This window comes from Lagenorhynchus albirostris, chromosome 13 (genome assembly GCF_949774975.1).
Source record: "Lagenorhynchus albirostris chromosome 13, mLagAlb1.1, whole genome shotgun sequence".
NCBI classification, from domain to species: domain Eukaryota; kingdom Metazoa; phylum Chordata; class Mammalia; order Artiodactyla; family Delphinidae; genus Lagenorhynchus; species Lagenorhynchus albirostris.
The window spans coordinates 81,808,078-81,829,554 of NC_083107.1; the positions used below are offsets into that span (position 1 = coordinate 81,808,078).

Genomic DNA, 21,477 nt, shown 5'->3' on the forward strand with positions numbered 1-21,477 from the left:
GGATGGCAAATTTTGCTCCCCTGCAGGATGAATGTCAATTCCAGATGAAAATATTTTTTTAATATCATTTTAAAAAAGCTTTTATTTCTAATGGAATATTGCAGGAACACTGGTGAGAAAAGAACTCACTTCCACTTTGAATTCGCTCCCAGGTCGCATTCTCTCCCTGGATTCCCTGACCGGGCCCCCCAAAGCCTCAGTCAGCCCAGACAGCCTCGCCCTCCCGGGTACCTAGACCCTTCGGCCTGAGCAGAGACCCTAAGAGCTTCCTGCTCCTCCCTGCTGAGAAAAGGGAAAGCAGTTCTTCGCCCTCCCTATATTAAGGTCGCTCCCAGCCCCGCCGCCTCCAGGACCTCTAGTTAGCATTCCCTAACTCCGCCACTTTCCCACTTCCGGGACCGGCGCTTTTTCCGGCGCTCGGAAGTGCGTCATCACCCAGCGCCCGCGCCCGGGCCCCACGCCGCCCAGGCGCTCCAGGAGGCCCTGAGATTACGGTGCTTGCGTGCACTGCAGCGTCCTGGACGGGAACGGGGGTGGCTGCCCCTCGGCGCCGCGATGCAGGTCTCCAGCCTCAACGAAGTGAAGATTTACAGTCTCAGCTGCGGCAAGTCCCTTCCCGAGGTGAGTCACGTCGGGTCCTCCTCTTCGCGGGGCAGCCGCCCCTCTCCTCCCTGTTCCTGGTAGTTTCAGCTGGGCCCGGGCCGGCCCCAGACTAGGGGAGGTCCAGAGTCCAGGGACGGTGCCTGGGGGAGCTGGTCGGTGCTGGGAGACGAGGACAGTGCTGTTACCGCGCCAGAGCCTGGGCCGAGGGGTGATCGGGATTGATGAGTTGGCTTGAACTTTTTGCGGGTAAAGTTCTCTAGAACAGAGGAGCTGTCCCTTTGGGCTTGTATAATGTTCACAGCCGCTGCCACACCGAGGAGGAAGACGTGGACAGATTGGTTGACAGGTATTTCTCCCCCACTTTAATGCCCGCTCATCAGCTCTTCGTTGAATTCCTGTTATATGCCAAGTTCTAGAAATACAGCAGTGAAGAGAAATGCAGACTTTGCGTCAGCAGCATTTATGATGTGGACGGCAGTATTTTTGAACCTTGCTGAACTTAACTTGATTTCGTTGAGTCTTAGGACATCAGAATTGGAAGGCGTTTGGAAAGTCAGCCATTCTCTTCCAATCTTTTCATGTTGAAAATATGCAAAAGATCCAGCGGGGGGAAGGGTGACTTGTCCAGAGTCATCCACCTAGGCTCTGTAGCTTGTATGTTATTTCTCATAAGTGCTGGTCAGGCTGCTGTCGAAGCACTGCCAGTAAGAAGAAACTTTTGGCAGAAGCTCTTCCATTTTGCGACTGCTTGTTAGACAGTTGTTTTAAAACACGCCCCCTTTCTACATGCCGCGGTTGCTCTGAGTCCTGCCCTTGGAAATCAGAATAAGTGTAACTCTTCCTTGTGTCTGACCCTAAAAGATTTGGAGCCAGTGATTAGACTCTTCTCAGAATTCAGGTTAAATAACTCCTTGTTCTCCAGCTGTTTGTCACACAGCATGATCCTTCTCATTTTGTTCTTTGGTTCTGCACATTTGCTGAGACGTGAGTACCTGCAGGCGGCCCTGTTCTAAGTGTTGGGATACGTGATGAACCGGTCAGATAAGGTTCCCTGTTGGGGAAAAGGATAATAAGTAAGCAAATAGGACAACTTCAGATACTGAAAAGTGCTTTGAGTGTCTATAAGAGAGCACTTGTGGATGAATTGTTTAGAGAAAGTGGTTTGGACTCAAGCCCTCAGGGAAGGCCCCTCTACAAGGGGGTAACATTTGAACAGAAACTTGGTTGATGAAAAGGATTGAGTCTTTTGAAGATGGGAGAAAGGAAGAGTTTTCCGTACTGAGGGAACAGAAAGTGTCAGTGACCCACAATGGAAGGCACTTGGCACGTTGGAGAAACAGGAGAAGCACGGATGTGGCTGTGGAATGCTCAGTGGGGCAAGAGGGTGGGGACAGCTGAGGCTGGAGAGGTGGGCCTTGTAGGCCAAGGCAGGAAATTAGGGTTTTATTCTTAGTGCTGTTGGAAGCTGTTGCTGGGTTTCAGACTGGCTGCTCTCTGGTAAATTACTGCAGCTGGGGAGGGTGTGAGTGGGGATGAGTTAGGTGGTCCAACTGAGAGACGGGTGGCTCGGGCTAGGATGGTAGCAGAGGAGATGCTAAGACTGGGTGGGGTAAAGGAGGTGTTTTGGAGGTAGGCTAATGGGACTTGCTAATGAGTTGGATAGTCGTAGGAAGTTGAGGTGAAGGAAGGAATCAAGAGAGAACTCTTAGGGTGTGGATCTGAATAACTGGGTACACGGTGTTGCTGATAACTGAAATGGAGAATTGAGCACATTGGGGGTCGGGGGAAGGTAGTGAGCAAAAGGCATGAAAAGTTTTATTTTTGATACTGAAGGTTTGATGTTCTAATAAACATCAGATGGAAATGTTGAGTAAACAGGTATGTGTATCCTGTTAGGGAATCTCTCTAAATCTTCTTTTAAAGTAATTCTGACTTATCAACAAATTGCCTGTTTTGCTTTACCTACTTCAAATGTAAGATCAAGCAGGGTTTTGGGTTTTTTTCTTCTTTTCTTTTCTTTTGTTTTTTTTCAACAATGGCGGGATGCCTGTCCAGTGAGAGAATTAGGTCATCAGCATTTCCAGAGCTCTTTTGCTGGGTTTCTGGTTAAATTCTTTGGCATTGGTAAAGTGACGTTCTCTATCAGCTGTGATTTTGTACACAGAGGTGATTTTGAACACAAAGAGGATGCCTGGTATCAGTGACAACTTTCAGTTCTTTGTTGAACTTTTAAAACTTAGACTAGTTCATTCCTGCCCCGTGCTGACTCTGTCTGGTGTGCTCTCCTGTAGTGCTGTCAGTGTGTACAGAAACTCCAGAGTGAACTGTTTTTTCATCATTTTTCTACTCTTTTCCATCGTCACCGTTGTAAGGAATTTCTGGCTCTTTTAGGTCCCAGGCTCCCATTGAGAAGGCAATCTCAGTCCCCTCCCCTTTGCCCCAAGCTCCTGATGTGTGAGACCAGCTATTGAATGAACTGCCCCCTTCTTTAGCATAACTCCCTGAGAAGAGGAAATCGAATCCCCTATGAAAGGAGAAGCCCTTTGTTTTGCTTCTATTAAGTTGATGTAGAAGAATGTATCGAGTGCCCAGAAATATAGTTTAACATCACCTTTAATTGAAACATTTCTGCCTAAAATGAAATCAGAGCAGTGTAATCACAAAGACTAGCACAGACCTGTAAACCAATGCCCTAAACACAAGGCAGGAGGAGAGCTCTGGCTCAGACTGGGGCCCTTCAAAGAGTGACACCTGTTCCAGCGTCCACACTGCCTCAGGCGTCACACTTAGGGTCTTCAGGAGTGGGACTACATGACCAGAGAGCCCTAAAGATTATAATGTCCTGTGTCTAACATGGGCTGTACATTGGGTTTGTGCTTTTAGAAATGACATCTGTTAATTTTTCTCTTGCTTTTCTTTGATTTCCTGAGGGTATGTTTTCTTAACCTCGTCATTATTGACATTTTGGGCTGGACAGTGCTTGTTGTACAGGCTGTCCTGTGCGTTGTAGGAGGCTTGGCAGCGTCCCTGACCTCTACTCACTAGTTGCCAGGAGTGCCCACCCCTTCCCATTGTGGCAACCAAGTACACTTTAAGAATTGCCAGATGCTCTTCGGAGGCAAAATTGCCCCTGGTTGCGAACCACTGCTTTAAGGTAATCGTAACTGATTAGTGCTTCATCATTGGCACCTGTTCATGCAATGGACTTATGCTGCAAGCTAAAATAAGGTACAGGAATTACAGAACAAAATCTGGTGTCAGCGAATGTGACTTTTAAAAGTATCATTTCTTTATTATCAAGTGTCAGCTGTTTGGTCAGGTTTATTTATCTAGGTTTATGTTTTGTAAAAAATATATTTCTTTAAGAAACTTTCTCCATTTAATGTTTGCTTTTTAAAATTTCACTTAAATAAAGTTCTATATATTAGGTATAACCCATAATATTTGAGGCTTACTCCTTTCCCTTAGGTTGATTAGATGAACTAGTTTTCTCTTATATAAAATATGGTAGTTCTAAAAATTTATTGTCTAGTATATGTAAATATATACCAGAAAAAAATCCATGTAACAGGATGTTAACAGTAGGGTTAGGATTACAGAGTATTTTCATTTTCTATGTTATATATTCCTGTAAAGTTTCAATTTTTTAATATGAGCATGTATTATTTTTGTAAGCAGAGAAACAATTCAAGTAAATATGTTTTAAAATAAAGTCTCTTTGTTTTCTTTAAGTGGCTTTCTGACAGAAAAAAGAGAGCACTTCAGAAGAAAGATGTTGGTGAGTATTATTTTTTTCATTTCAGCTACATTTGTGATCCACGTTATAATGCTTTTCTCATTTATTGTTATCATATTTAAGTGAAGGTTTACAAAAACACAGTGGAATTCATGCAGTGGAAAATAAACTTTCTGCCCTTTTCCTTCCTTTTTTTTAAAAAATTTTAATTAATTTATTTATTGATTTATGGCTCTGTTGGGTTTTTTTGTTGCTGTGCGCGGGCTTTCTCTAGTTGCGGCGAGCGGGGGCTACTCTTCCTTGCCCTGCATGGGCTTCTCATTGCAGTGGCTTCTCTTGTTGCGGAGCATGGGCTCTAGGCGTGTGGGCTTCAGTAGTTGTGGCACACGGGCTCAGTAGTTGTGGCGCACGGGCTTAGTTGCTCCACGGCAGGTGGGATCTTCCCAGACCAGGGCTTGAACCCGTGTCCCCTGCCTTGGCAGGTGGATTCTTAACCACTGCGCCACCAGGGAAGCCCCCTTTTCCTTCTTAAGAAAACCTTTGTTGTGCTTGATACAGCCCCGTGGGTATGGGGTTTGATTTTACCTACTTAAGCACTAGTAAGTTAGCTTGTTACTGTTTCATGGATGATAGCAGAAGACGTAAGACTCCTGGGTCAGAGACAAGGGCTGCATTACTCAGGCGGCACAGCAGATAGCATGATCACCAGCATGCTCTGTCACCCCCCTGCCCACGTTCCACAGGGGCACTCAGTGTGGCCCAGATGGGCGCACTGCGTGCAGTGGCTTTGTGTTGCAGCTGAGGAACACTGAACTTGAGAAGTCCACTGCCTTCACAGCAAGCAGTAAACAAACCTGCTCTTTGTCTAGAGGAGACTTACCTGTGGAGGTTCCCAGCTGCATAAATAATGCTGAGAAATGGCTCAGGTAAAGGAGTGGCCAGGGCCTTACAGTCTTGCCGTACCCAGCAAGACCAATAGGAATGCAAGCAGTCCTAGAAGGACTGGCTCCCCTAACAGTTCCATAATCACTTTGTTTTCCAGTGTATCATATCTTTTTCCATTTGTTAAATCCATTTGTCAGTTTTTGAGCTATAGAGACAATGAACATTTTCTTTCTGAACAAAGTAATTTTACGTACAGGACATATGAACATGAACATATGGTCATTGTAGAAGATTTTGATTCTTTAAGTTATGACAGCAGGGAAGATAGGTTTGTAAGATCAGTTTCTAACTTAAATCATTTTGGACAAATTTTCATTAAATTTTCTCTATTACAACTTGTCATAGTTGAAAGATGATTAAGTTTCCACATATTTTGTTCAAGTTATTTTCTGAAAATCAGAGACCTAAGATATTGAAAAGGTTTCTGGATGTGAGATAAATACGTCAAAGCAAGCATCTTGGAGAAGAAGTAGGCTTTATATAAAATCAGAAAATTACAACTTTAAATCAAAGGAAAAGAATAATTGCTGCTTTCACAGTGCTTACTGATTTTGATTCCTTCTGATTCTCTCATCGCACTCCAGTGTTCTAGTGTGTAAGAAAACAGGTTCAGATTACTTAGAGGAAAAAATTGTTCATTGGCTCCTTTCCAGCCCATCTCAAGAGTATCGTGTGTCTTCCGAATTTAGTGGGCCATTCCTGCTCAGTTGGTTGGTTTAGTGAACAGGGCAGTAATGTGCCAGAGAGTCATACACAGTCCTTACGGTGGGCGCAGTGTTACAGTAGCAGCCAGCAAGAATCCGCACTTTCTTGTTGCAGGGAACCAGTTTTTGTGAGAGTACGTTTAAGTGTTTAGACCCAGAGATTGCCCTAAGGCTTCCTCTAGCCTGGATCTTCTTGGCCGCAGATCAGTGCTGCCACAAAGAGGCAAAAGTCAGCTTGGTAGCAGCTTCTTATATAAAGTTAAGATTTTAAAGGTTTAGACTTGTTATTATTTAGGAGAAAAAAGGTAAAGATTTTTGTCTTAGCCGTGGTCCATGATTGAATAGCAATGGTGGTTTAATGTTTATTCTGTTGCCCCTTTATCCCGGGCTTGAAACTGGATGTTTGATGCACTATTATGGACATTTTTTTTTCCCAATTAACGATGACACTTTTTCCTTTTCGAAAAATAAAAATAAAATACTTAGTTTAGAAGAATAAGGTGTGAGCTAAGAGAAAAGCTTGCTGTGTCATGGGCGGGGCTGTGTCCGTGCGCCTTCCCGACGCTGGGAGGCACTGGGACGTTGCCGTTGGTAGTGACCCCGCTCTGAATACTGTCTTCCTGGACACAAGAGTAAGCACATGGCGGTTAAACCAGTTATTTATCTTCTTTCTTTGTAGATGTCCGTAGGAGAATTGAACTTATTCAGGATTTTGAAATGCCTACTGTTTGTACCACTATTAAGGTGTCAAAAGATGGACAGTATATTTTAGCAACCGGTAAGCATCTTTTTGGTTATGATTTACATATACTTCGTAGCAGGAAATGTTATGATGGGAAAGGTCACTTTTTAAAAATTACCCTGACATTTTATTATTAAAAAATTTCAAACATATAGAAATATTGAAAAAACTGTACCGTGAACAGCCTGTCACCTAGGTTCTTCAATAGTTTACTGTATTTGCTTTATCACATATCTGTCTACCCATCTTTCTGCCATCCATCAATCCATCCTGTTTTTTGATACATTTCAGAGTAAGTTGCAGGTATTAGTATACTTCACCCCTAAATACCTCAGTGTGTACATCATTAACTAGAGTTCAGTATTCGTTTATTGCTTTTTTTTTAAAAGATAAATTTGTATAAGTACATTGATGAGTTTGGACAAATGCATACGCCTGTGTAGCCCAAACCCCTACCAAGATACAGAACATTCTTTCATCCAGAGCATTCCGTCATGCCCCCCACAGTCAATCCCTGCTCCCACTCGTGTAGCCAGCCGCTGCTGTGATTGATTTTTTCACCACAGACAAGTGTAGCCTGTTTTAAATGGACTTCATGTAAATGCAGTCATACACTATGTATTTTTTTTGTGTAAGGCTTATTTCATCTAGGACTTCATATTTCAGATTCATTCATGTCATTATATGTGTCAGTAATGTGTTCTTTCCTTATTAGCAAATGGTATTTCCTTATAGGAATATGCCACACTTTGTTAATTTATTCTTCATTTGGTGGACACCTGGGCTATTTTCATTCTTCGACTGTTACTGGTAAAGCATTATGAACTGTCTTGTCTAAGTCTGTTTTGAGGACATTGCTGGGTCAGAGGGTAGGTATATATTTAGTTTGATGAGAAACTGCCAGATGGTTTTCCAGAGCAGTCAGATCATTTTGCGCTCCCACCAGCAATGAATGATGGTTCCAGGAAAGGTCATTTTTATCGTAATGATTTTCTCTATCATGTACTAGTATTTTTTATGTCACTAAGATTTTATGTTAGCAGTATTCATCAGTATCAAAAAGTCAACAAATACAGGGAACTTTTAATATATTACAAGTTAGAACAGCATTACCCAGCCTTTTTATGGTTGTGATTTGCTACGTCTATCCTGGGTATTGTCCACTTAAATTGTTTTGTTGGCTTCACATTATCCATCTATATCTCTTTTCCAACCACTTTCTTATTTGACAACTTTTCTACATCCACGTGCTAGTCTCTTTTGTTCTATGTCAATGGTTGTCTCATTACTAACACTATCCACATTTTTTAGCGTCCAGTTTTATGGTCAGAATCTAAATTATAATTATAGTTTATATGTAACACATATATTGTATATAGAGTATGTGTGTGTATATATACTATACTATGTACTGTTTTTAAATGAGATCTTGGGCTTTGATCCATGCCAGAAAACATAGGACTACTTCATTCCTTTCTTTTAAAAATATCCTTAGTGGTTTTAAAAGTCAGTCTTTTTCTTTTCATGATAAACTTATAAAAAATGCAAACATTATAGAAATACATAAGATAAAATGTGAAAGATTGCACTAAAATACACAAGATATCACTGTGCTTATTCCTCCATCTTCTTTCTGTACAGAGTACTGACACTGTCATTGTTGAGTTTTACAAAAGCCGGATCACAGTATAAGCGCCACTCTGCAGCCCTCACTGCACCCGCTGTACTCACTCTCCCTTTCACTTTGTAGTATGTTTTGGCAGCTTTCCATGTCAGGAGTTACAGGTCTGCGTCATCCTCTTTATAACCTCTATAATGATTTACCATCATTTATTTAATCGTTTCCCTATCTGTGGACATTTAATTTGCTTTCAATTTTTGGCCATCAGTAAATAATGCTGCGGTGAACATTCTTCATGTCTTTGGTACACTTATGGGTGTTTCTGTAGAATAAATTTGTATAAGTTGAAATACAGATATAAGGTGTATGAGCATCACATGTTTTACAGATATTGCCAGATTGTCCTCCAAAGAATTTCTAATAATTTATACTTATCACCAAAGTATGAGAGAACTTTTTTTGAACATCAACCTCAATGCAGATCCTAACCAGTTTTTCATCTTTGCCATTTGATAGACAAAAACTAATTTTTTTGAATTTTTTTTGAATTTTTGAATATTATTTTTTATACAGCAGGTTCTTATTATTTATCTATTTTATAAATACTGACAAAAACTAATTTTTAAAAAATCTACTTTGTTAGATTATTTGTGAAGTTGATTAGTTAGTTGTATTTCATACACAGGTGTATACCTTTTCCGTGTCTTGCTTATTTATATCCTTTGTTCATTTTTCCCTTGGGATGTTGGAGAGGGCTTTTTTTTTTAATATCTTTATTGGCGTATAATTGCTTTACAGTGTTGTTAGTTTCTGCTGTACAACAAAGTGAATCAGCTATATGTATTCGTATATCCCCACATCCCCTCCCTCTTGAGCCTCCCTCCCACCCTCTCTATCCCAGGCGTCTAGGTGGTCACAAAGCACCGAGCTGATCTCCCTGTGCTATGCGGCTGCTTCCCACTAGCCGTCCATTTTAGGAGAGGGCTGCTTTTAAATTCTTTTTGTTTGATATGCTTGTGATGAATCTTGCTTACCTCTAAACAAAAAGTATACTCAACATATCTGCAGGATATTGATAATGAAAAGTATGTCCTTTAGGTTTTACATCACGTTAAATTTTTTTATAGGAACATACAAACCTCGAGTTCGATGTTATGACACCTATCAATTATCCTTGAAGTTTGAAAGGTGTTTAGATTCAGAAGGTAAGTAAGAGGTTCTATTTGAAATCACAAAAATAGTTATTTTTGGCTGCTCTTCTGCTTTTTAAAATGGGCATGGGTTGTGTCAGTTTTCTGTGCTGTGTAACAAATTGCAATAAACGCGGCAGCTTAAAAAAGATTCATTTACTAGCTCATAGCTCTGTAGGTAAAGTCCGTCCAGGCTTTTCTGTGTTCTGTGCTCAGGGCTGACCTCAAGGTGTCAGCCAGGTGGGACTCTTCCAGAGGCCCTGGGCAAGACCCCTTTTCAAACTTACAGGATGTTGGCAGAATGCAGTTTGTTTTGGTTGTAGGGCTAGGGACCCCTCTGCTGCTGGCTGTCAGCCTGGGGGCATGCTCAGCTTCTAGAGACCCCTGCATTCCTCCTCACTTGGTCCCCTCCTCCTTCAAGCCAGCAGCAGCTCATTGGATCCTTCTCGTGCTCTGAATCTCTCTGACTACCCCTTCTGCCGCCAGCTGGAGAAAACTCTGCTTTGAAAGGGCTCGTGTGATTATAAATCTTTCCTTTGCCATAGAACGTGATGTAATCACAAGAGCGGTGTCTCCTCACATTGATAGCGTCCACCCACACTCTCCAGAGGAGGGGACTGCCCTGGGGGGACGGTCAGCGGGGTCATTCTTAGAATTCTGCCTGGCACAGGGCGCAGGTTGAAATGGGAGAGTTCAGGTATTTTTTTCAGGTGGCCCCGTGTTTGAGATTGAGAGAAAAGAAGTTAATGGGATATGTATTCTCTTAACTTGTTTCACTGTCTTCTTTTTAAAAAACAGTACAAACTCCATGTGCTGCTAATAATAACTGTTTTCATTCTTTATTTTCATTTAGCAGGTATACTATGAATGAGTAAAAAGTTACTGTTACCTTTTTTAAAGCAAAAAGTTTTGAGTTTTTAATGTTTGTTGTTTTACTTTGAACATCTCAGAAAAACTGTGACAAAATTTACAAGTCATTATGTTTTGTAAATTTATTATTTAATTTGCTTCAGTTCTGTAGAAAATCTAGCTGATCTGTATAAAGAAACTATAAAGCTTTTAATTTTCCATTTGGTGTTTTGGGGGGGCAATATAGCATGGAAACTTTGTTCTTGTGTTATGTAGGTGCAAAAAGGGAAGAAAAACCCAGCATTTGTATATAGTATTTGTGTTGAGTTAGAATCTTTGCATCAAATTTGTATTTTTATTAAAGAAGTGGACTGATAATTGTATTTTTCCTATTTCTTATTTTTCAGTTGTCACCTTTGAAACTTTGTCTGATGACTATTCAAAGGTATGCTTTGTAGCGTTGGTTTATCCTGCCTCTCCTCAGGAAATGAATGAGTGGGATTTGTTTTTATGATAAGTGTTTTTATGATGTTTCCATTGTTAAATTTAAAATGGCTGTATAGTAAAATAAAAGCTATTGTTTTCTATTAATATATACTTAGTTTGTCACATGTATGTGACAACTGGGATAGAGATAGCCTTTGGCCAGTCTAATATCGAAATAAGTTTGCCATAGCATGTATGAATGAAACCTTATCTATATTTTTAAGAATTGGTAGCAGTCATCTTTTTAGACCATCCTGTGTTCTAGATGTGTGATTTTCATTATTGCATTTATTATTTTCGTTTCCTTATTCATATGTGAAAAGTACAGCAGCAGTGTTGTATGTTTAATTTTCTTAACCCTGCAAATAAGTGGTTGTGCATATACTGAAACAGCTCGAGACACAGCTAATATATTTATGTTTCCTTTTCTTTCTTTTTTGGTGCCATTAGTGCATCTTTCAACTCTTGTGGTAATTTTCAACAGTTACAAGGTTGTCAGTAAAAGTGCCTTATTCAGTTTAAAATGAAAAACTTTGAGAGATGTCATCATGAAGGAAAATTGAATTTTCAGAGCTGACATGCTTTCTGTGTTGTCTTCAGTTCTGGAAACTATGGGGTACAGTTTATCCTTTTGCCTGTGGTAGCCGTTTATCGTACGTTTTGGGACTTGTAATTTTATAGTATATTTTCTCTAGATCTTGATAAATTTGCTTTTCAATACCATCTGCAGATTTTTAAGATACCTTTGTAATACGTTAAAGTTAAATTTATACAAGGAGCCTATCAAACTCCATGTGATAATAGTGAGATTACTAAAGCGTGTTCTTAAGTGAAATAGGAAATGACTCACTGAGGTTACTGAGCAGTGCTCTACATTACAGAGTGCTGGCGCCAGATAGATGAAGGGCATTCGTATTAAGTCTTTCAGTTAGAAGGTAAAGTTTGCCAAAAACCTATCTAAGATGCAGGAACGCATTAAGTAACTAATGGAGAGGTTTGATTCTCAAACACATTTCTTAACCATCGTGGCGAGTTGTGTTTATACACGTGTGTTTACAGAGAGCAAGGAGGAGGATGAGAGATCAGAGATTTTCTTGCTTTGCCGGTTTCAGTGATGATGATGAAATAAATACTTTAACCTAAGCAAACTAATTTTCTTGTTTCATTTTCAGATTGTCTTCCTGCATAATGATAGATACATTGAATTTCATTCACAATCAGGTTTCTACTACAAAACCAGAATACCAAAGTTCGGGAGAGATTTTTCTTACCATTATCCATCCTGTGACTTGTACTTTGTTGGCGCAAGGTATTGGGGTCTAATCACCCTTTGTTTTCTCCTTTCCACCTCCCCAAGCAACTTCTGTTCTTAAAATTGAGGAGAGGGATTAAAAGAAGGATAAGACATTATCCCTGCCTTATGGTTGCTCCAAGAGTGTAGTTCCAAAGTGACTGGCTCATTTAGGAATTACATCCTTGACTTCTATTAGCGTGGTGCTCTAAATCTAGAGAGACGTGGGTGACCCAGTAGTGTAGCAGTGGTGTGGAGTCAGTATCTTAGCCCCATTGCATGCATTTTAAAACTTTTATTCTTAAATGCTACCTTCTTTATGATTATAAAAATAAGTCATATCCATTTTAGAAAATTGGGGAAATATAAAAAAGAATAAAGAAGCAAAAAGATCACCCATAATTATGCCACTCAGAGGAAACCCTTATTAGTATTTTATTGTTATTTCATTGTAGTCTTATATACATACACTTATAGATACATTTTGGATCTTGTATTCTCCGTGTTATTTGTAAATAATATCCTACTTAATGACTTCATAATATTTCCTTGGCACGTGGGTCGTTTAAATCACTTTTATGCATGAACAAACTTACAAGTAAGGTGGTTATCTTTTAGGGTTAGAATGCATTTTTGTGTCAGTTTTACAAAGGGAAGTGATGCTTTGTGACAGATCCATGTTTCTAAAAATTATATTTACTTGAAGAAACGTTCATTGTAGTTTCCTGGATTTTTCACTTTATTCATTGTTTGGCAGCTCTGAAGTTTATAGATTGAACTTGGAACAAGGACGGTTCCTGAATCCTCTACAGACTGATGCTGCGTGAGTGTTTTGTTATAAGAATCCTGCTGTATTTATTTTGGCCAGGAGATGAAGCCAGACGCCCAATTTGTTGTCAAATGACACGTGTTGCCTGTAAGCAGAGCTCTGGGCAGCTTAGGTAAAAGAGTAACATTAAATTTTTTCCCACACAAAAAATTCACTAGAAGACCTGGGGATGTTGTAAAATTAAAAAAAAATTTTTTTTAATATATGTGAAGAGTTTTTAACTCACTCCAGAAATTCAGCTGCTGTTTTTTTCTGTGTTCTTTAAATTTTCATTCGTGATTTAGTTTTGTGGTATTTTCTTTTATAGAGAAATTTTGAAGTAACTTGGAGTACTGTTTTTTTATTTTATTTTGTTATGCTTTTGCTGGCAGACATTTAAGAGTTTTTCACGTTTTCTTTTCATCGTATGTTATGGTCTGTACTTTTGTTTTATTCATAGAGAAATCCTTCAGGAATGAATCTGTCCTAATAGTATTAATACTGAGTAATAGTAACAACAGCAGTAGTGAAAGCACTTACTGTGCGCCAAGCATTATTCAGGATTTTATATATATTCACCCATTTGAAACTTACAACATATTTTTACAGTATAGGTACTATTGTTATCTCCATTTTACAGCTAGGGCAGCTGAGACTCAGAGAGGGTAAGTAGCTTGTTTAAGTTCACACAGCTAGCATAGAGTGGAAGCTGGATTACTTCTCACCTGTGTATATAATGAGCTTGTTGGATTTTCCTTATTGCTTTGAAGGGGATTTTTAAAGGTTGGAAGAACAGGTAGCGATAAAAACCAGGTAAACTCTCGGTTTCTTTTCCACATTGATTTGAAATACTCTTATTTTCTTTACAAAGAAATTATAGTAATGTCATGATGCATCCTTGAATAATAAAAAGTTATATGCTCTTTAGTTGCAGAATTTCCTGTTTATAATAACAACTTTTATTTATTGTCTTGTAAACTCTAGACGTTGTGCTGAACATGTAGTTTTTTCACTTAATCCTCACAACAACCATATGAGATTGGTGAATACCATTTTTCAGAAAAAGAGAACGAGCCTAGATCAGTGTACTCAACAAGCTGGTCAAGTCTCAGGATTGGCATCGTGATAGCCTGCGTTCTTTTTGCTTTGGGAGAAAACATATTGGGAAATGTGTTCTCGCGATGGTGGAGTAGTGTTTTTGAAGAAGGCCCTTCCTTGTCTCGTCCCCTGGCAGACAGAGTGTCACCCTGGGGTCTGACACTGCGGGGACTGTGTACGATGCACTGGCCCCTTCGCTGCCTCGGTGCTTCGCCTACGCAGATGAGCGCGAGAATCTGCTGCCACCTTACGCACAGCATTGCGTTTACTGTTTGTTTAGAAAGTTTATTGAGTGTCTGTCGTCCCCGCCGCCTGCAAAAGTAGATGCTAAAACTCCCTTATCGCTTTACTATTTTAGGGAGAATAATGTTTGTGACGTAAATTCAGTGCATGGCTTATTTGCCGCAGGAACAATAGAGGTAAGCGTATGTTGACTTTATTTTCTAGAACATTTGCTCTGTATTTGATAACGAATGGAGTTTTATTTAAAGACAGCGTTGCTTGGTTCCTAAGAGCAGGGTGCTGATGAAGCCACAGGCCACTGGTTTGCTTTTCGTATGGACCGTGGGTCACATTCCACAGAGATACAGCTGTGCCGTTGTTGCAGACTGTGCCCCTTGTGCATTGATTTGGTCTGCGAGGGCCATCATCGTCGGGGGTGAGACCTGAAGTCGCTGCTGGATTGCCAGCTCCAGTATGATTGCCACCCTTGTTCTTAACAGGAGGCAGTCCCAGCTCTCTGCTGCTTGATAGTTTTATGACTGACTTTCCCTGAGGCTTGTTTTTCTCATCAGTGAAATGGAGATGGTAATACTTACCTTGGCAACTGTATAGAGGTGCTGTGCTGGTGAGAATCACATGAAAGAACCTATTTGAAAACATTATAAACTGGAAAGGTATATGGGGTTGTGATTTGGACATCCTCTATAGTAGCATTTGATAAATGCACAACATTTTCATTTTAAACTACAGCACCTTTCAATCAGTGTCCTTCATGCTTACCAGTAGTTTTTCTAGATTTGCATTTTTTAATTACAACATTGTTAAATACTCATAATAAAAAAAGGTAAAAATGTCAAAAATGTATTATTAAAAAAGTACCCTTCTGTGCTTTCCAGTTACCAAATCCTCGTACACCCGAGGTGACTCTAATGGCTTGCAGTATTCTCCTTTCTTTTTTGTTTCTCTGTGTATGTGCAGGTATGCATATGTGTTAGTAATATGGTTTTAAAAGTTTTTCACAAAATTGAAATTATACCATGGTTCTTCATTTGCTTTTTTTTTAATGTAATGGTATATAATGTATGTCTTTATACATTGGTACTTGTAATTACTTATAAAGCTAAAGTAATTTTTTAAAAATTAATTTATTTATTTTTGTCTGCATTCGGTCTTTGTTGCTGCGCGCGGGCTTTCTATAGTTGCGGCGAGCAGGGGCTACTCTTCATTGCGGTGCACGGGCTTCTCATTTCAGTGGCTTCTCTTGTTGTGAAGCACGGGCTCTAGGCGCATGGGCTTCAGTAGTTGTGGCTCACGGGCTTGGTTGCTCCGCGGCATGTGGGATCTTCCTGGACCAGGGCTCGAACCCGAGTCTCCTGCATTGGCAGGTGGATTCTTAACCACTGCGTGACCAGGGAAGCCCCTAAAGTAATTTTTTTAAACTGATGGATAGGATTCCATTGTTTGAATGTACTGTAGTTTATTAAACCAATCCATCTGGATGAAATTTAGGTTTCTTTACTCAAATTATTTTTATGTTGAAAGGTTAAAATTTGAAATGGAACACATGAGGTTGATTTAATGGAAACATATAAAACTATGTTGACAGTGTTATAATACTATTAAGCCTAAGTGAGGCCAGTGAAGCATTATCTTGCTAATTACTTTTCTTGAGATTACCAAGGGGAAGTTTTCAAATAATTTTCTTGAAAAAATTGTTTATTTGAATAGAGTCCTTACAGAGCAAGTTAGGCTAGAAATCAGGAAGCGTGCTCTGTAAGAGAAGTTACGTATTAGAGCAGGTTGCTCTTTCACCAGCTGTTTTTTTGTTTGTTTATTTGTTTTTGTTTCTTTGCGGTACGCAGGCCTCTCACTGTTGTGGCCTCTCCCGTTGCGGAGCACAGGCTCCAGATGCACAGGCTCAGCAGCCATGGTTCATGGGCCCAGCCGCTCCGCGGCATGTGGGATCTTCCCGGACCAGGGCACGAACCCGTGTCCCCTGCATCGGCAGGTGGACTCTCAACCACTGTGCCACCAGGGAATCCCTCACCAGCTGTTTTAAGACCAGCCCTGAGACTTGTTGAAGGGAGAGCAGAACCCCCCAGACCAAAGGCTGGGTTCCTGAAATTCCTTGGGTACCTTGATTACTGGGGGCTTGAAATTTGATATGCATAGTCAGACCAGACTTTAAAATTCATTTTACATTAATTTTTAAAAAAATAAATTTATTTCTTGATGTATTTTTGGCTGCATTGAGTCTTCGTTGCTGTATGCGGGCTTTCTCTAGCTGCAAGAGTAGCGGGGGCTACTCTTCATTGGGGTGAGCAGGCTTCTTATCGCAGTGGCTTCTCTTTGTTGCGGAGCACAGGCTCTAGGCGCTTGGGCTTCAGTAGTTGTGGCATGTGGGTTCAGTAGTTGTGGCTCGCGGGCTCTAGAGTGCAGGCTCAGGAGTTGTGGCCCACAGGCTTAGTTGCTCTGTGGCACGTGTGATCTTTCCGGACCAGGGCTTGAACTCGTGTGCCCTGCATTGGCAGGCGGATTCTTAATCACTGCGCCACCAGGGAAGTCCTAATTTTTACATTATATGTTGGATTTTGATTTCTTCTGTGATAGTTATTGTAGTACATATATTAAACTTTTATCATGGATACAATAATATTTACAAATTTATATTTTCCCAGTTATACCAAAATGTCTTTCGTAACTCCTCTCCCCGCTACCACACCAACCAAATTAGGGTCCATTCAAGGATCATGCAGCACATTTTGCACTTGTTTTTCCTAACCATCCTTCTTTTCTTCTTTTAAATTATAAAAGAAATGCAGCTAATGATAAAACATTTAACAGTACTAAAAATGATATAGGTAAAAAGTTTGAAAAAGTTAAATTCTTTTTTTTTTAACATCTTTATTGGAGTATAATTGCTTTACGATGGTGTGTTAGTTTCTGCTTTATAACAAAGTGAATCAGTTATACATATACATATGTTCCCATATCTCTTCCTTCTTGCATCTACCTCCCTCCCACCCTCCCTATCCCACCCCTCTAGGTGGTCACAAAGCACCGAGCTGATCTCCCTGTGCTATGCGGCTGCTTCCCACTAGCTATCTATTTTCCGTTTGGTAGTGTATATATGTCCATGCCACTCTCTCACTTTGTCACAGCTTACCCTTCCCCCTCCCCATATCCTCAAGTCCATTCTCTAGTAGGTCTGTGTCTTTATTCCTGTCTTACCCCTAGGTTCTTCATGACATTTTTTTTCCTTAAATTCCATATATATGTGTTAGCATACGGTATTTGTCTTTCTCTTTCTGACTTACTTCACTCTGTATGACAGATTCTAGGTCCATCCACCTCATTACAAATAGCTCGATTTCGTTTCCTTTTATGGCTGAGTAATATTCCATTGTATATATGTGCCACATCTTCTTTATCCATTCATCCGATGATGGGCACTTAGGTTGTTTCCATCTCCTGCTATTGTAAATAGAGCTGCAGTGAACATTGTGGTACATGATTCTTTTTGAATTCTGGTTTTCTCAGGGTATATGCCCAGTAGTGGGATTGCTGGGTCATATGGTAGTTCTATTTATAGTTTTTTAAGGAACCTCCATACTGTTCTCCATAGTGGCTGTATCAATTCACATTCCCACCAGGAGTGCAAGAGTGTTCCCTTTTCTCCACACCCTCTCCAGCATTTATTGTTTCTAGATTTTTTGATGATTGCCCTTCTGACTGGTGTGAGATGATATCTCATTGTAGTTTTGATTTGTATTTCCCTAATGATTAATGATGTTGAGCATTCTTTCATGTGTTTGTTGGCAGTCTGTATATCTTCTTTGGAGAAATGTCTATTTAGATCTTCTGCCCATTTTTGGATTGGGTTGTTTGTTTTCTTGTTATTGAGCTGCATGAGCTGCTTATAAATTTTGGAGATTAATCCTTTGTCAGTTGCTTCATTTGCAAATATTTTCTCCCATTCTGAGGGTTGTCTTTTGGTCTTGTGTATGGTTTCCTTGGCTGTGCAAAAGCTTTGCAGTTTCATTAGGTCCCATTTGTTTATTTTTGTTTTTATTTCCATTTCTCTAGGAGGTGGCTCAAAAAGGATCTTGCTGTGATTTATGTCAGAGTGTTCTGCCTATGTTTTCCTCGAAGAGTTTGATAGTTTCTGGCCATACATTTAGGCCTTTAATCCATTTTGAGCTTATTTTTGTGTATGGTGTTAGGGAGTGATCTAATCTCATACTTTTACATGTACCTGTCCAGTTTTCCCAGCACCACTTATTGAAGAGGCTGTCCTTTCTCCACTGTACATTCCTGCCTCCTTTATCAAAGATCAGTTGACCATATGTGCGTGGGTTTATCTCTGGGCTTTCTATCCTGTTCCATTGATCTATATTTCTGTTTTTGTGCCAGTACCATACTGTCTTGATTACTGTAGCTTTGTAGTATAGTCTGAAGTCAGGGAGCCTGATTCCTCCAGCTCCGTTTTTCGTTCTCAAGATTGCTTTGGATATTCGGGGTCTTTGGTGTTTCCATATAAATTGTGAAATTTTTTGTTCTAGTTCTATGAAAAATGCCAGTGGTAGTTTGATAGGGATTGCATTGAATCTGTAGATTGCTTTGAGTAGTAGAGTCATTTTCACAATGTTGATTCTTCCAATCCAAGAACATGGTATATCTCTCCATCTATTTGTATCATCTTTAATTTCTTTCATCAGTGTCTTATAATTTTTTGCATACAGAAAAAGTTAAATTCTTATTCCCCACGAGATAATCAGTGTTAATGAGGCTTTTTTTTTGGTATTTGTCTAAAAATTTTCTAGTATTTAAAATGACTGTGTTTTATTTGTTTAGGGCCGAGTGGAGTGCTGGGATCCGAGGACGCGTGGCAGAGTTGGCCTGTTAGATTGCGCCTTAAGTAGTGTCACAGCTGATTCAGAGTAAGTGAGAGTGAAGTCGCAGTTTAAATTCTCATCAGCTTCTGATTTAAACAAACGTATCAACACTAAATTAAAATCAGTTGCTAAAGGATGACACTCTTAAAACACGTTTATCTGAGGTTGTGGTTTTGTGATTGTTTTATGTAGAAATCCTTTCCTGTGAAAGGTCACTAAGTGGGGAAGCCAGATGGAATTCCTTGTTTATATAGTTGCTGTGGAATTTTGTTAAAACAAATACACTGCAGGAATTTGTATTTCCCATTCTGTAGGATATGGTGGTGGAACCAGGAGTCTACCACTCCATTTAACAAACAAAAATATGTGCTTTGAATTCTAATGTAGAGGGAAGCAATGTTTTTGATATTTTCTTGTTCCTGTTTGGCCATTCCAACACTTAAAATAATTGGAAAAGTAAATCACAGTTGGGGGATGAAAACCTCTAAAGCTTGAATTAAGTAATACCTATAAGCCCCCTGTCCTTTTCCCACTCACAAGAGTACTTACTGTTATACTGCTTGGTACATATGTTTTCAGACATTTTTTTTTTTTTGGCCTTGACGCATGGCTTGCGGGATCTTACTGCACCCACCAGGGATCGAACCCGGGCCCCCGGCAGTGAAACTTCCAAGTCCTAACCACTGGACCGCCAGGGAATTCCCTTCAGACATTTTTCTGTGCTCATATTAACACATGCAGATTATCACTCTCTTTGTCAGATCCTTGATATGGGATTAGTTGCTATAATCAGCTTGGGAATGCCCTTTCTCTGGGGTCTTGTTATTCATGGAAATGTCATTTTACTTTGTCTTTCAGTTGATGAGACATTTATCTACAGTCATGTCACATAGGAGGTGGAGTGTTAGATGGGTGGGCTGAGAGAGACTAACTCTAAATTTATTGTAGAATTTTGTGTGATTTGCATTTTTCTGGGGGAGAGAAGAAATATAGTTCTTTCTTTTGAAAAACTCAGCTTTGTAAAAAAGCATTCTTGACCTAGAAAAAAAAGCTAAGAATCACTGAATGGAAAGATGTCTGTTTCTAATGTATACATTTTTCCCTCTGTCATAAGTAAAGAAAAAATTTTTTCCATCTTTTAATTATGACATTGAAAGTGAGTATAGGAAATTTTTTTCCTGAGTATTGTTACTGAGTTTTATTAAAGTAATGAATAACTTCATTAGTCATGGTATGGAGTACAGTGTATTAAACAATCTAAAAATGGAAAACTCATTCTACATTTGATTTTTCATTTTGTTTTGGAATTACTTAGACATTTTTACTGTGAAATGTACACATACAGAAAAACTCATAAAACATTAATGTGCATATTACTGAATTATGAGTCTCTACATTTGTTAATAGAATAAAGCAACAGAAAATGCTTATTAGTATTCATCAAATAGGTATGAAAGAAAATGAATCAGAAACTTGTTTATTTTTAGAAAGTAGAAAATCAGGTTTAAGTGAAAGATATTTACTCTATAGGAAGCAAAGAGGTTAATTTTCTCTTACCCTTAAGCATTAACTTGTGTTTGAATTAGAATAAAGAGACTTGTGTACAAACTCTGTCATTAATTGTTTAATCTTGAAAAGTCATTTAAGAAAACAGGCCAGCAGGAGTTATTTGCAGTATGTCTTAAGGTTATTTCTACTTTAATGACTATAATAGAAGTACCATTATACAAAATTTAAGGAAGGGATGTTAAAAAATAATCTTAACTGTGGTCTCTAGAAACATGGGAGTAGTCTTTCTTTTTTTGTTTGAATATTGATTCACAAATATTTTTGGTGGCCTCTTTTGTCCTTAGGGGTGAGGCATTTTTCAGCTGTCATGATGGAGGTTATTTTATTTATTAAATTTTTTTTTTCATTTTGTAAAGATGATGTGTACTTAATCTAAAAAGATACTAAGCAGTTTCAAAAATGCACGGAAGAAAGTAAAAATGACTTCTGCATATATACAGGTAGGTCTAATTTAAGTAACAGACCACTCTTGGTTCGTGAAGGATGCTTATAGTTTTTCACTAGTACACGTCTGTTTACAGTTTTATGATTATTTCCTGGGAAAATATCAAGAGCTTGAACAGCATACATGTTCTTAAGGCTTTTGGTACCCATTGCTAAATTGCCTGACAGGAAAAGGTAACATCAATTTAAAGGTCTACCTACGTGTACAGAGTGCACATTCTCCCACCTTCCATAGCCCAAGGTGTTAATCCCATTATAATAATACTAAGATGTC

General features: G+C 39.3%; 1 protein-coding gene across 3 annotated transcripts in view; it reads left to right on the forward strand.

Moving 5' to 3' along the window:
- Nucleotides 1-460: 460 nt before the first annotated feature.
- NOL10 (nucleolar protein 10) overlaps nucleotides 461-21,477 on the forward strand; it is an 87,566-nt gene continuing 66,549 nt past the window's right edge. The window contains exons 1-9 of one of the 3 annotated variants that reach the window (XM_060168923.1): nucleotides 461-621; nucleotides 4,336-4,381; nucleotides 6,668-6,766; nucleotides 9,479-9,556; nucleotides 10,798-10,835; nucleotides 12,049-12,185; nucleotides 12,925-12,990; nucleotides 14,432-14,492; nucleotides 19,150-19,235. In XM_060168923.1, coding sequence (XP_060024906.1) covers nucleotides 556-621; nucleotides 4,336-4,381; nucleotides 6,668-6,766; nucleotides 9,479-9,556; nucleotides 10,798-10,835; nucleotides 12,049-12,185; nucleotides 12,925-12,990; nucleotides 14,432-14,492; nucleotides 19,150-19,235 — 677 coding nt within the window. In that variant the 5' untranslated portion in view covers nucleotides 461-555. Of the gene's footprint in view, nucleotides 622-716; nucleotides 950-4,335; nucleotides 4,382-6,667; nucleotides 6,767-9,478; nucleotides 9,557-10,797; nucleotides 10,836-12,048; nucleotides 12,186-12,924; nucleotides 12,991-14,431; nucleotides 14,493-19,149; nucleotides 19,236-21,477 lie in introns of those variants that run through there. The other 2 variants (XM_060168925.1, XM_060168924.1) reach the window with 2 other exon arrangements.